Here is a 15,035-nt window from a genome sequence, read left to right as displayed (position 1 = left end):
GCCATGCCCTAGCCTGCAATGCAGAACCCTAACCTGCAAATGAATAGAACCCTAACCTGCAAATGATACAACCCTAACCTGGACGTGACCTTACTGCAAAAGAAGGACGTGAACGTCAAGTGCCTGGGTCTCGCTGCTGCTACTGGCGGAATGCCCAGTCAGCTTGTTCCGCCAATACAAATGGCGATACCAGCCCAGTCAGCTTGTTCCGCCAATGCGAATGGCGATACCAACCCACTCAGCTTTCGTTCCGCTTTTGGCAATGGCGGTACACATGGATATCGCTGATGGCAGTGGCGATACATGTTTGCCGCCAGTAAGAATGGCGGAATCAACGTAAAAATTAGACCCCCGTTGCAATTAGTTTCGAAACAGACCCAGTTTCGTAAATTGTTTTTAAAAAAAACCCTATACAGTAAATTTGCCGATCTTTAAGTAGTGGCAATGGATCATCAGTCAAACAGGACTTACCCAAGGACAACCTAACAAGATTTTGGAGCTTGGCAACCCAGTTTGGGAACTCCTTTAACCTCGCTACAATGCGAACCTTCTGAAGTACAGGTGCACATACATCAAATTGCAAATCATTGACCCCAAGTTTATATTGTGCTTTAATGTATAGCTTCTCCAGGTGTTGCAACTTGTTTATCAAGGAGCACAGAGAACTTGTGAATTCTTCACGAACATCGGTCAAGCCCAACACCCTTAATTGTGTAAGTCTTTCCAACTCTTTCATTACTTCTTCTGCATCATAGTCTGCTTCCATGTCACGTAGTGTTTGTAGGGACGTTAGAACTCCAATGCCACCCTCCATTTGAACCCGACCCATTAACCCAAAAAACCTATCATGAGCTAGAAGATGCCTTAACTTTTTAAGCTTGTAGAACTCTCTTGGCATCATACGCACACCAGAATATCTTAGATCCAACGTTTCTAGGTTGTGCAATGCGCCTATTGATTTTGGAAGGTTTTCTATCTTTGTATTCTTCAAGCTTAAGTACGTCAAAAGGGATAAATCCCCAAAATTTTCTGTGAGCGGAACATAATTATACAGTGAATCGCCTTCAAAATGAAGTACCCTTAATAACCTGTAGTTTGTAGGCATTCTCTCGACCGAGGATTCTGATAATTCTTCATCACTAAACACATGAAGTGATCGAATGTTTGAGTTTACAACACTTTCCATCAAATTGTCGGAACCGGATGCTATTGTTAGGCGACGAATCATTCCACTTCTTGGCAAGTTCTCACGCCCACTCGCAGAATGGCAAAAGCTTAAATCTTCATTTTTCTCACGGATAATTTCATGTACTAGGTCATGAACACCACAGCTTTTAATTTTGCCACCCTTAGTAAATGAAGATACTTGAACCAAACTTCTTTGGATCAACTCATTTAAATATTTTTCTGCCACTTCCTCTAAAGTTTCTGTTGCTTCAGATTTAACAAACCCCTCAGCTATCCATTGTAGAATCAATGTCCCGCGTTCAACTTTGTAATCTTCTGGATATATTCCGAAATACAAGAAGCATGGTTTGAGATTGTAAGGCAAATCATGATAACTGAAATTCAAAATCTTTTTGACAGGAGATAAACTGGGATTTTTCCCTAGTTCAGAACTTAGATTCTCATAAAACCTCTGCCATTTAAGTATTTCTTTTTTTTCATCGAATAAAAGACCACCAATGACCACAATTGCTAGTGGTAAACCATGACACTTTTTAACAATTTCAGTGGATATGTCCTTAAGATTGCTTGGACAATGTCCACCAAATTCAGATCCAAATGCCTTTGTGTAAAACAATTCCAATGATTTTTCAAGTGTTAAAGGTTGTAGCTCATGCACTTTAATAACAGCAGATCTCTTACAGGAATTAACAACATCCTGATTTCTGGTTGTGATTAATATTCTACTTCCATTTTCATCATCAATTAAAGCAAACTCCATTTCTTGCCAAAAAAGAGTATTCCACACGTCATCAAACACAACAACATACCTCTTGTGGTGCAAGTGCTTTCTCACTTGATCTATCAATGATTTTTTATCCATTGAAGAATGATCCACTCTTTTTTCTTCTTCTACAAACTTGAGCAACATATCCCTCAACAGTCCTTCTATGGTGTAGGATTGAGACACTGTGATCCATGCATGGAGAGTGAAGTGTGTCCGGACTTTGTCAAAAACTTTCTTGGCAAGAGTAGTTTTTCCGAGTCCTCCCATTCCTACCACAGAGATTACAGTGCGCTTTTTTCGCCCCTCTTTCAACCACTTTTCCAATGTATCTCTAGGGCCGTCAAAGCCCACAACCTCAGCCTCCTTCAGATACAGAGGAGCCATTCGAAGGTTATCGAACGGGATGTTTTGGTTTCCTCCAGAAGATTGGATTTGGGAGCTATCTTCACTTCCATTCCTCTCCTTGATTCCACCAAATTCGGATTTCACGTCCTCGTTCATGTATGCAAATTGAAAACGAGAGGCCGTAGTTTTGACGAAATCAATAGCCTTACAAGGTAAAGCTGCACATCCAGGATCATCACCAAGTTGCTTTTCCTCATGGATCATGTATTCATCAACGATATCTTCCATGCAAAAAGATGTTTCCACCAGCTGCTTCACCTTTGCTTTGAGACCATCATGTGAGTTGCCTTCTTCAGCTGCTGCCATCTTATCTACATCATGAATGATGGCTTGAATCCCATCAAGTTTGTCTTTCATCTCTGCAACATCTCTTGGAACCTCCATGACTGAGTTCACAGCTTTCTTCAAGGGTGGAAGCAAATAATCAACAGCCAAGGATGCTGCAATTTCCTGCAACTTCTCCATCTTAGTCTAGATCTAGTTTCTGCTATTGGTATGTGTTGAGAGTGAGATGAGAGGAATCTAAACTGTGTCCTTCAACATGAACAAGAGTTTGACTTTCGCTTAGTCATTCTTTAATTGTACACTCTTAACCAATGCGATTGTGATCGATTGCCATTTACCAATAGAAAATAATACTCATTTTGCTTCCTTTTTATTTGGTTTTAAGAATACAATCAATTTTCTTCATTCTTATAAAACAGTTATAAAATTTTTTATTTTGTTACTTTTCATTTATACACCATAATAAATGCATATATATAAATTAATTAAGGATTTGGGGGAAAATAATTGTATAATTGACAAAAGTATGACTAATGTTATTTTGAACACGTCGACGTCATATAAATAAAAATATTTATTTCCCACACAAACTTACAATTAAAAATGATATTTTGTACCCAGGCTAATGTTAATAAAGTTGTTACGAAAGTATGAGCCTAATTGTCAGTATTAGTTGTACCAACCAAATTAGAATATATTTTTTACCCAGGCTAATGTTAAAAAAAAAAATAGAGCAACTTTAAATTTTATAATGTTTATCATTTTATGTGAGCAAGTTGTGATTTTCCCTCCCTTTGTTTTTGTCGTACTATAGCAACTTGTGAATTTTTTATCTAGCTAATCTGAATGTGATTAAAGAAGGCTAATTGTATTTGTCAGCGTTAGTTGTACAAATTAAAATTAATTAGAAAACGGTGTTCGTCAGAGAGTATATGTCTTGCATGTATCAATCCATTTTGATTTTTCATTTGACTCCATATTTTTAAGCTCTAACTTTCGTAAACCAATTTCTTTTAGTAGAAATCACAAATATAAATATATATTTTATGGGAGACAATCATCCATCAGTTGATTTATGCACTCAAATCTAAACAATTTTTCTTCTAATACTTCTCAGGTTCACTTTTATGATATTTATGATTTTTATTTAGGTATTAAAAATATAATTAATATTTAGAATTTCATAAAATTTATCATCTTCCTAAAATAAATCCGGAAGCTAAAAGTAATGTTCTAAAATGAAGAAAGATTTGTATAATTTTATCTAAAATTGTGTTTGGATAAAAGAATTTAAAAGTCTGATAAATTTTAAATTTTAAGAATTTTAAACACTTCAATTGAAAATTTTTTATTTTTAAAATTTTGTGTTTGGATAAAAAAGACTGTGAATGTGATAAAGAAAATGAATGCAAAGAGAAGAGAATACATGATTGATGTGCTTCCAAAGAGAAGAATACTAACGTGGACGAAAAGTCAGAGGAGAATTGAAACATGACGGCGTATACCACTAACTCGACCACAACATTCAGACAACGGAGCAAGGCATGACCCAGACCTTCCATGTTGGTGAGCATCTCTGCCGCGTGATTAACATCGACGACTACTTCCTAGACTGGCGGGTGCAGTTCTACGTGTCCTCTTACGCTTACACCCGATCAATGCTCCACAAACTTAGATGGTGTTTTTTTTTTGAAGAAGATCATTGATGTGAGAGAAGAGTCGCGAGTTCAAGAATGAAATTTCAGAAACTTTTATGTAAAAAAGAGTATGAAAGTTATATAGGAGATACATGAACGTTTTGAAATATTCTTCCACCAAGAAGAGACATAAACTATTAAAAAACCACATGCACTTAAAAATAAAGAAAACATATTTATATGCATCAAATCAACAAAAATAAGAAGATTGAAATTACTAAAAGTGTAAACAAATATATTTAAAAGAGTAAATGAATATATTGAAAGTAAAAAAAACATATTTATATGCACCAAATCAACAAAAAACTATTATGTTGGTTTTGTTAAACAATTGGATATGTTAAATATAATTTGTAAAAATTAAAAGAATATTAAATTATAAGAATTAAAAATATATTTAATTTCTTTTTACAAAAGAGGCAACTGATATAACATCAACATGAAATGTAATAATTTCATTTGACTCTTAAGTTTTACTCATCTATCTATTTATAATATATAATAGAGCTGTGACATTGCAATCGCCTATTTTCAAAAGGCAATTCTTTCATTGCATCCTTTTTTGCTTACGTGCCACACTCTTCTCTTGTCTTCTCAGGTTAGCATTTCAAATTCTGAGAGACCTTACTCAGGCTGTTATTAAATTGTGATTAACCTTGTATTTCGATAAGAAATTTCAAAATTTTAGAAAAATTTAAATGCCTAAAATTTCAAAATAATTCTACATTTTTTTAAACATAATCCAACGTAATATCTCCAGACCCTATCATGTATTATTTTTTTTTACCCATGTAACGTGCGGATCAATATCTAGTTTGATTAATGGCCACACAAAAACTACATAGCCATAACATGATTTCAACGTCTTGTATTTTTTTTTACTAATGTGTTTCTTCCTTCTTGCGTTTGGTGTTTTAAAACAGATATACAATGAACCAATTGCAAATATACTCAATCAAATCCAGCAGAAGTGAACCTAGGGTCAAGAAAGAACTTGTTTAATTGAAGGTAAGAGATATAAGATTGACCCAGTATTTGGAGAATGTTAAAGGAAGAAGAGAGGGGAGAAGTTGTAGGTTCAAATTTCTCCAATTGACATTTATAAGAAAACTTAACTAACAAATTAATATTTAGTGATAAAACAAAATGTGGAAAAACTCAAATCAGTTTAGAGTCGGCTTTAAGCGTTTTCCTCTCTAACCAAACATTGATAGTCAACTGATGAGCATGTAAATGTCAATAAGGATGACAAAGTTATATCTTCCTATTCCATCTTCCTACAAATCCTCCTACTACCTTTTATTATGATCATGGTTTTAAATTACGTTGTGGTGAGTAAAAAAACCTTTATAATGTGGGAAGATGTGACTGATGCAGCTGTAATTGCAGTCACAATGCCATTGCGATCACTTAGAATTCCTTAAGTTGCAGCAGCAATTGTGGTTGCGGACTGATATTTAAAACCATGATTATGATGGTAAGTAATGAACGAAAAGTAAAAACATTTTATGTCCTGAAAGTATACAACACATTTAAAGCATACCATAAAAGGTAGTAAGAGGATTTAGAATTATTCAAAATAATTAAGCTAGCAAATTGGTGAATTGGATAATACTGTTTTTTAATTTTTATTTCAATTTCTATCATGTTAATTTTTTCAAAATTTAAACACATAAGTAAATTTCTTCTATTGTTTATTTTTCCTCAAAATGTTTGGTTTTCTATCATTTTTTTCAAAAAAAAAAAGTTAAATTTTCTTATTATTTACTTATGGTATAAATAATTGATTCTATCTAACATATGTTATTTATTAAAATAAAAAGATCGATTCAACAAAAAAATAAAATGATCAAGATCCTGAAATTTCAAGTCATATATATATATATATATATATATATATATATATATATATATATATATATATATATATATATATATAGCGCGCGTGGGGATATGATTGATTCTTTGTTTTGTTTAATTTTGTTGCCATGAGCCATGATTTTGGTGTAGTGAATGGAAGCATCCACGAGAAACCACAAGCAGAAGAAATTTTATGAAAATAAAATATAATTAGAATGAACAAGGAAACATTATAAAAAGCAAAGGTATACAGAATTAGTTTTTCTCCTTATTCCGAAACAGATAAAAAGATTACAATGAACAAGGTCTTACAATCCTTGAAAGAGAAATTCTCGTAACATAGTGCAATACATCTAAGAAGGAACTAATAAAAAAGCGAAATGTGGTAAATCAATCCGCTTTTTTCAGAAGTTTTACATCACTTTGCTAAAGAAACTAAGATAGGTTCACATGCATATTCTGTTTATTTGGGGACTTGAAGGAGCAATGTTGAATTCCAAGGCAGTTTTAATGATGAATCAACGTTGTTGTTGTCACAGTCCACATGGAGAATTAGAAGTACGTGAAACTTAAATCCCAGGGCCTACCAATTCAAAAACATGTATATTATGAGTAATGATGGAACATGCAGAATAAACAACAACAAAAAATGCATATATTCCAAATTAAAGAGTGGGTATGAGAAGCAAAAAACAGAGGAATTACTTTCGGAATCAAATAAAACTTATAGGTTGAAATCTAAACAGTTGACAATAGCAATAACAATTATATTCAGCATAAGAATAAAAAAAAACACCTACACTTTGAAAGTCTGACCTTTTTCATTTCCACCGTCATTCTATTATCCATTGACCTTGTCCTCTGTTGAGATTAAAGTTTTCTTGAAATTCATCTGACATATTGATAGCATGGAAAACCTCAAGCTTTGATAACTTGTAGAGACCAGAAGGCACCTCCTTCAGTTCGGTAATTCCGACTAACTTGAACTTTTCGAGAGAAGGCAATGATCCATCTTCAATAACGATGGATTCCAAAATAAAAAGGCTTCCCAGTAGTATTTGCTTTAGGTTCTGAAATCCCGTTTGGGAACTGCAAAACTTCACCATTGTATGCACTACGATTAATAAAGAGGGACGACAAATATGGTAGGTCCTTAAGTAGTGGCAATGGATCAACAGTCAAATGGGTGCGTCTCAAGGACAATCGTAACAAGATTTTTTTTTCCATTTAATGTAGAGTCACGTTCAACACGGAAGATATGAGTGTGACTCTATGTGATGCATTGGATGTGAAACATAATCAGCGCGGAGTTGAAGAATGATTGAATTCTGATAAATTTTCTATTCCGAAAACATTGAAAGCAAATGGTGATATGTTATTTCTTCACAATAATGAAAATGATTAATTGTTTGTTTTTCACAATGTGTAATGGTTGGCTGATGGCACGCCACTAGACACCAACACGATGACATCATTACGTCGAAAATGGGCAGCCTATTTTTTAAAACTTAGAACCATCCAATGTAGAAAGCTTTAATTAAATGAGATGCGGACATCGACTTTGTATTTTTCATGTATTTGGTTTAAGTGTTATAAACAGTTATGCTGCTGTCACTATCATTATCTGCCAAAAGAAATAGAAATGTGTTCATTTCATTTTGGTATGCACCAAAACAGTTCACAATACACGTTGTATTTGCAATTGGTATTTTCGTCATTAGCATGTGTTTTTTGTGGAAAGGGGGCTCATCTTTGCATGTGTTTGGAACCATGCAGTGTGGAGCAGGAGGCAACAATAGAGGACAATGACATTGATGGGTACATTTGTTTTATCGAAAGTTTGAAGCTTTTTTTTTTTATGACTGAGTGTCATCTGAAATGTCGTATACACTTGCAGGGATTCTTCTCATCTGTTCTTGAAGTAGTCACCCAGACAATGCCACATGGGCAGAACCATAGGCACCGACATGGTGGACATTACCATGGAATTGATTGACATGGAGCAACCCATCCTGGCTTAGAATGTGACAATTGTCTCAATATCCTCTAATAAAGGGTACTGCTATTACTTTATATTTACTTGTACTGGCTGATCCAAAAATATTAATAATTTACATGTGCTGGACTGAGGAGGTCCTAGTATTGCTGATGCCTATTCTAGTCACCTGTCTCCTATGTCACGTATATAATAACTATGGTTAGTGTCTTCCTCACTTGGTAACTAAGTAGTTTTAGTGTAATGTTGTGTTTCACTTCATAGGTTTTGTAGACTTATTTTGTTTTGAGGCTTACTACTGATGCTAATGTCATTGACTGTCTCTGAATTTACCAGGATTTGCTTTCTGAAAGTTTATTGAAGTCGATGTACGTTTCTTTTCTTGCTGGATGCTTCCGGTCAATGCGTTTTGGTTTAGAGGAAGTTCATGGGTGCGCTGCTTGCTATGCATTCTTCTTTCATCTAATTTTTATTATTGTAATGTGATTTACGATATCTAAATGTACTGCATATGGTCAGCAAAGGACAAGTATTGCAATTCAACTGGTTATATGAGAAAGGAGCTTTTGTCTAGCATATCTAAATCTACTGCATATGGTTAATAATTGCTTCTATCTAAAATAAATTTATTATATAGAAGCAAGCAATTGAATAATTTAAGATCTCTAATTAGTGGCCAAAAAGAGAAACGAGTGTAATAATATCATTCTGTAATCAGTCTGAATTAGACATGGCTGCTTTTGTTCAAAAAGTTCTGCGACTGAGCAATTGGCTGACATGTTTACAAAGTCACTACCTATCAACAAACTTGAACTCAAAGAATTGGAGTTTGCAGTTCCAAAAGCAACTAGGTTGTTGAAGATATACTTTTGTAACTGCATAATATTTTATTTTTCAATTTTTAAAATAGGATTTAGTAAATAAGTTGATTTCCTATATTTTAGGAGTAAGACAGTTTTAATGGATTAGCCTAATCAAATAAGTGGTTCTTATCTTTAAGGAGCAAGTTAGTTTTAATATTCTGTTTTGTTAATATCTTGTTATCTAATTAGTTTATCTTTTGCTATTTATTGTATCGCTGCTGAGAACAATTGGAATTAGAATAGAATAATTCTATTTCCTCTGCATACGTATTGTCTTTCTTCTCTCCTCTGTTTTTTTTATAATTTCCTCCAAAAAACAAACACAGGTCCAACAAGGTTTTCTCTTACCAGGTTTCAAACAAAAATTTACTCCAGCTATTTTTGTGGTTTTGGAAAACTTATTACATACATGCTATTTATCCTTTTGCAAGTTGTGGTCGTTTTCATTTACCTTGTGCTGTGAATGTTTCAGGTTATTATTCCAGCTCCATTCTATGTGAGTTACCTAGAAATGGCAAGATTGGCTCATGCTACAGCTATGATTCTTCCAAGCCACATATATAGTAACTTTCTTTTGGATCCCAAACTGCTTGAAGCCAACCTTAACGAAAGATCCAGACTGCTTATTCTTTGTTCACTGTGTAACCCCACAGGATGTGTCTAGTCGAAGAAATTACTTGAAGAGATAGCCCAAATTGTAGCAAAGCACCCCAGGCTTCTGGTACAGACATGCATCCATGATGCCTGCATTTGTTCTTCTCAATGATAGATCCTTTGAAGATCTCTATGGCTGTTTTATACAGGTTCTCTCTAATGAAAATAATAAACACATAATTTATGCACCGGCAACTCATACAAGCTTTGCATCTTTACCAGGAATGTGGAATAGAATTCTAATTGTGAATGGACTTTCAAAGGTTGGTCTGTAGGGATATGATGATATGTGCTCTTAGTGGTAGTGTAAATTCTAATTACTACAAATTTTGTGTTAGGAACCAAGCTTGAGAATGTGAACCACCTAGCTTCGAGGGCTAGGAACCTCCATAAAAGAAGAGGAAGAGAGAGACTAAGGGAGAACTTGTTGTTATATTTTCCGATATCAAAAGCGCTTAATTCATCTACATATATAGTTGTTATGCAGGGAACAAGGCCCCACAAGCAAAACAGAAAAGATAAAATGGAATATCCTAACAACCATATTCCCTTATTCCACTACCTACATATCTTCTAGAAAGCACGATGATATCTTCCTTCACGATTATACCAGCTGCATGGGTCTCATGCTTTTTGCTTCCTGCAAGCCCTTTACTCCCTGCAGTCCCGTATTACTATCCCTATCATTCCCGCCCGCATCAAAAACACCTTGTCCTCAAGGTGTTGGGGCTTCAAACCATTGCTTTCAAAAAATAATACCGGGATCCCACGGTTTATTTCGGGGAATTGCACATAGTTTAGCAGTTGTGCAGAATGCAACGGCCATTGCTGGAAGCGTGTACACGGCCATGGCAGTCCCATGCGGAGGAACTCTGCTGAAGAGCTTGGTGAAGGGCATGGTGGGGCGAATGTGATCGGACAGATGAAGAACAGGCCTAGGAAGCGGGTCTGGCCAAGTTGTGGGTCGCGGCTGTATGGGAACCACAGGCGGAACTGGTGGCGGCGGAGGTGTCGTGGCTGGTGGAGGTGGCGGCGGAGGCGTCGTGGCTGGCGGAGGTGGTATAGTTATGGATGCGGTGCACGTGGGTGATGGAGTTGGCTTGAGCAGCGGAGGGGGCGGCGGAGTCTGCGGTGGAGGCGGCGGCGGCAGAAAGGAAGATGAGAAATGTGGAGTGGAATTGCAAGGCAGTCGATGAAGAAGGTTGTCGATGGTGGTAGCTAAGGTGTCGATCGAAACGGCGAGTTTGTGTTGGCTGAGGGTAAGTTTGGCTAAGGCAACCTCAAGGCGGTCCTCGGTGGCGGACGATGAGTAGTGTTGGTGGTTGTAGGCAGCCATGGAAGCTTTGTATGGTGAGTGGCAGCCATGGACGGTGAAGGGAAGCATCGCAGACCAAGAGGGGTTGTGCGGCAACGAAGGTGAAGGGTGCTGCGGAAATGGGTGCGAGTGGGTGGCTGTGTGGAAAGGAGAAGAAGAGCTGGTATGGCAGCCAGGGAAGACAGCCATGGGCTCTCAATGAAAGCACCAATGTTAGGAACCAAGCTTGAGAATGTGAACCACCTAGCTTCGAGGGCTAGGAACCTCCATAAAAGAAGAGGAAGAGAGAGACTAAGGGAGAACTTGCTGTTATATTTTCCGATATCAAAAGCGCTTAATTCATCTACATATATAGTTGTTATGCAGGGAACAAGGCCCCACAAGCAAAACAGAAAAGATAAAATGGAATATCCTAACAACCATATTCCCTTATTCCACTACCTACATATCTTCTAGAAAGCACGATGATATCTTCCTTCACGATTATACCAGCTGCATGGGTCTCATGCTTTTTGCTTCCTGCAAGCCCTTTACTCCCTGCAGTCCCGTATTACTATCCCTATCATTTTGTTTTCGGCATGCTGGTGTTTGTGTTGTTAATCCCTTGTTTTTGTTTTAATCTCGATGTAAATTCTGTATTTCCTAGACTGTTTTGTAAATTATGGCAATGTAGACAGCCTCGGGTCTGAATTATGATGGTTTTCAACTGTGTTCTTGTATGCATTTCCAATGACTGGTTGGCGGCTTGGGTATATTGCTGGTCCAAAACATTTTGTTGCCGCATGAGAGAAGATTCAAAGCCAGGTATGCTGTATTTTCCGTTTCCATTTTTTTGTTTATGCACAACTGAAGTTTTTATTTCCTTTTGCTCCAATACATAATAGATATTTAAGTTTTACCATATGTTGCAATTAAGAAGAAACTCTCTCTTTAGCATGCATGCAGATTTCAAGTGCTAATAGACTCTACAGAGAGGTTTGCAGAAGTATTAGTGCAGAGAATAATGCAGTGGATCAGTTAAAAAAAATAGTTCATGCAGATAGACATTTGGAATATAATAAAGCTGACATGAAGCATTTAGAAATGTTCAACATGGTAAGTACTCCTCATGCAACCACTGGTTCTAAATATTTGAAGTTGAAATGGAGGAAATTTGGTCACTTGGCTGGTCAAGTTGGTGGAGCAAAAAGTTTATTTTGCAGGTTGTTTGGGCATGAAGCTGAAAACACCTTTTGGTTGGGTAGTTCATCCACAGAGAAGGTATTCTATGCTTTCAAGTTTAGTAATATTTGATTTTTATACATAAGCTAAAGACACCTTTTTTTTTATATATCTCAAACTCATTTGTCAACTGTGTTTATAATACACAATACATAGATCTTTTCTGGTTTGGATCTTTAAACTATAATAATCAAGCAGCATAGCATCTCTTCTTATTGAAATAAAATGCTGCATCATATACTACTTATAATCCTATATTTATTGTTCTTTCCATCTGGATTAGGGAAGAGCACACTTTTCATTTATGGGAGGAAAAGGCGGATCACTTTGGAAGCACTTAACGTTCAGATTGTCTCATTATCAAAGGTTTGAAATCAATGCTCTTGACTGTTAAATTTTTTCTTTCTTTTCTTCAATTCTCTTTTTTATGTATTATATTCTTTTCTTCAATCCTCATGAGGTGTTGGTGAATTGGATTCTTCAAAATAATTGGTCTGCTTGGGTTCTGTTGTATGCTTGAGTTGCATTAGTTATCTTTATTGATGCATGAACATGATAAAAAATATTTTAATCACATCACTTAACTTTTCCCACACTACTACAAAAACCCTATTTTACATCGTATAGTCTACGTCGGTCGTCTGAAACCTGTCGTTGTAGTGAGCGCGGTGGCATTTACGTAAATATATAACTATTTTATGTGCTGGATGTACTGCACGACGTCGTTTGTATGAAACAGCGTCTTTGTCTCGTGGGCAGGGGCATTTTCGAACTCATCTACGATGGTGTCTTAGTAGAGACCGTCGTTGACCTAGTAACCTACAAAGACGGTGTAACATATCCACCGTTGTAAAGCCTGTCATTTATATACCTGGGGTGTACCTCCACGAAGGTATTGTGTCACGAAACCAAAAGCTCCCGACTGTGTCCCTCTTTACCACCCTCACATTGTGCCCTTTCCCTGACATTGTAGCGTTTGCCGACCTCCAAACGTCGTTTTCGACCCACCACCGCCACGTTGCCGAAGTCGTGCCCCTTTGACTGCCACTTGCAACTGTTCGTCAAGGTAAGATGTTTTTGGTTTTTTGTTTTGTATTGCTTGAATAAGTCATAGTATTAAGGGTTCACTTGCAATTGGTGAGTTGAAGAAGTTTGGTATTACTTTCGCATTTGGTATACGTATTCTGTGTTTAGGGTTTAGCCCCTATGCTAGGCATTGCAAGTGTAACATCTACCTGGGCTCCCATAGTTTCTTTAATCAAAGCTCATCCAACTCTCTGTGTGTGTACTTTATGCTTCCTGTTATTAGTATGCTTTAAATTTGAAATTCAACAAATTTTTAAAGCCCATGCTTGGCAAAAGCCCCTTCTTCCAGTGGGAACATCCAGCGAAGCCAAGGGATGTGTTCTGCCAGTGGGAACATTTGTTGATAACTTAATAAAAAAATGCTTATAAAAAAAGGAACGGAGGTAGTATTATGCAATATAACGACATCGTGGCTCTTTTGTTAGACATGAATAAGAAAAAAATGTGTTGGGGGGATTTAACTTTGTGTTTTCTCAGGCCTGCTCTCGCTTCTTCTGTTGGTTGCACTTCTCGGGACCGGTGCCAATACGGGTTTTGTGTCTCCCACTGTATGTGTTCCCTGAATTTGTCTATGTATGTTTTGTTTTTATGTAATTTTATTAGATGCATTTGCGTGAACTCATGAAATGTAAGCTGGGATTAGCGCCATGTTTGATGTACTTTCCCATAAGCACTGATAAGAGAAGAAAATAAGGTAAAACATATTGAGTTTGTTCCATGGGTTAAAATCTTCAACTTTATAGAAGTTCTCCTATTTAACTTCCCGAAAAGTGGAGGTGGTAAGTTAATTTTAACTTGTGAAAGAAACTTAATCTATTTTTTCTTCTTATTTTTTTTTTCTCTTATAAGTGTTTATGGGGAAGTTTATTCAAACAAAGCCTAGATTGAACTGCTTCTTTCATGAAGATTGAGGTTTTGCAGAACTTAACGTGTTTAAGGCAGTTTTGTGGCAATTCTTGAAGGCCATATCAGACAGAGGACTTCAGCTGCCGTCCTCAACTTTTGCCTTCAGTTTTCTTGTATGTAAGCTTAGAGTGTTGAAGTTATGGTGCCTGATAATTTATTTACTGGTCATGTTTGTCTGTTTATATACTTCAGGGTGACATGTATTCTCTAGTTAATGTCTCTTCATGAGATTTGCATATGTTGAATGTTAGTTAGTTTGTTTTTCATATCAAAGGTTTTCTTCAATACTGAAGAACTCAGTTATACTTACAAATACCAATATGGTATACGTAGATCAGTTTTCAATTTCGTTGTACAGATATACTTGAATTGAAAATATGAACAAATATCCCATTTTTAAATTTAATTAACAGCAATGTACGTAGTCTTATCCTATGAGGTGGGCTTCACTATATGGACCAATTCATCATTGGGCTCTATCTGAAACCTAATTTTCAGTAAAACTGGTTAAATTGGGGGTATTTCTGAAACCTAATCACTGGGCTTCCTCAACAATATTCCTTTCCCCTAATTTTCTGGTCAAATATTGCACAAATACACATTTGGTAAATTAAAATGCACCTCAAATTTCATGATTTTTTTAAAAGAATAGGCAAGTTATATTTAAATATAATATTTTTTCATGAATATATTGAACTTAGGATTACAACGTACAATGATAGTATGAAGATAAAAAATTTACTTAAAAATGCTACAATTTGAAATCAACCATTTCACATAGCTAAGAAATGGA

At 36.0% G+C, this 15,035-nt stretch overlaps 2 protein-coding genes across 2 annotated transcripts; both read right to left on the bottom strand.

The window, feature by feature from the left end:
- Window positions 1-343: 343 nt before the first annotated feature.
- On the bottom strand, window positions 344-2,824 carry LOC102663437 (disease resistance protein RPM1). The gene has a single exon (XM_014770418.2). The coding sequence runs from the start codon at window positions 2,822-2,824 to the stop codon at window positions 344-346; it is 2,481 nt and encodes an 826-aa protein (XP_014625904.1).
- A 7,423-nt stretch (window positions 2,825-10,247) lies between these two features.
- LOC121173921 (formin-like protein 5) lies at window positions 10,248-11,218 on the bottom strand. Its single transcript, XM_041011759.1, has 2 exons — window positions 10,474-11,218; window positions 10,248-10,372 (listed from the first exon to the last, which is right to left on the bottom strand). The coding sequence occupies exons 1-2, from the start codon at window positions 11,216-11,218 to the stop codon at window positions 10,248-10,250; spliced, it is 870 nt and encodes a 289-aa protein (XP_040867693.1).
- Window positions 11,219-15,035: the final 3,817 nt, after the last annotated feature.

This window comes from Glycine max, chromosome 18 (assembly GCF_000004515.6).
Source record: "Glycine max cultivar Williams 82 chromosome 18, Glycine_max_v4.0, whole genome shotgun sequence".
NCBI lineage: Eukaryota > Viridiplantae > Streptophyta > Magnoliopsida > Fabales > Fabaceae > Glycine > Glycine max.
The sequence above is the reverse complement of the archived record's forward strand: the minus strand, read 5'-3'. Positions and strand labels throughout refer to the sequence as shown.

Bases quoted from the DNA above. Each gene is read 5' to 3' on its own strand.
- LOC102663437 (XM_014770418.2), bottom strand. From the start codon at position 2,824: ATGGAGAAGTTGCAGGAAATTGCAGCATCCTTGGCTGTTGATTATTTG.
- LOC121173921 (XM_041011759.1), bottom strand. From the start codon at position 11,218: ATGGCTGTCTTCCCTGGCTGCCATACCAGCTCTTCTTCTCCTTTCCAC. The intron at 10,373-10,473 runs GTATTATTTTTT...ACGGGACTGCAG, and splicing joins AAATAAACCGTGGGATCCCG to GGAGTAAAGGGCTTGCAGGA.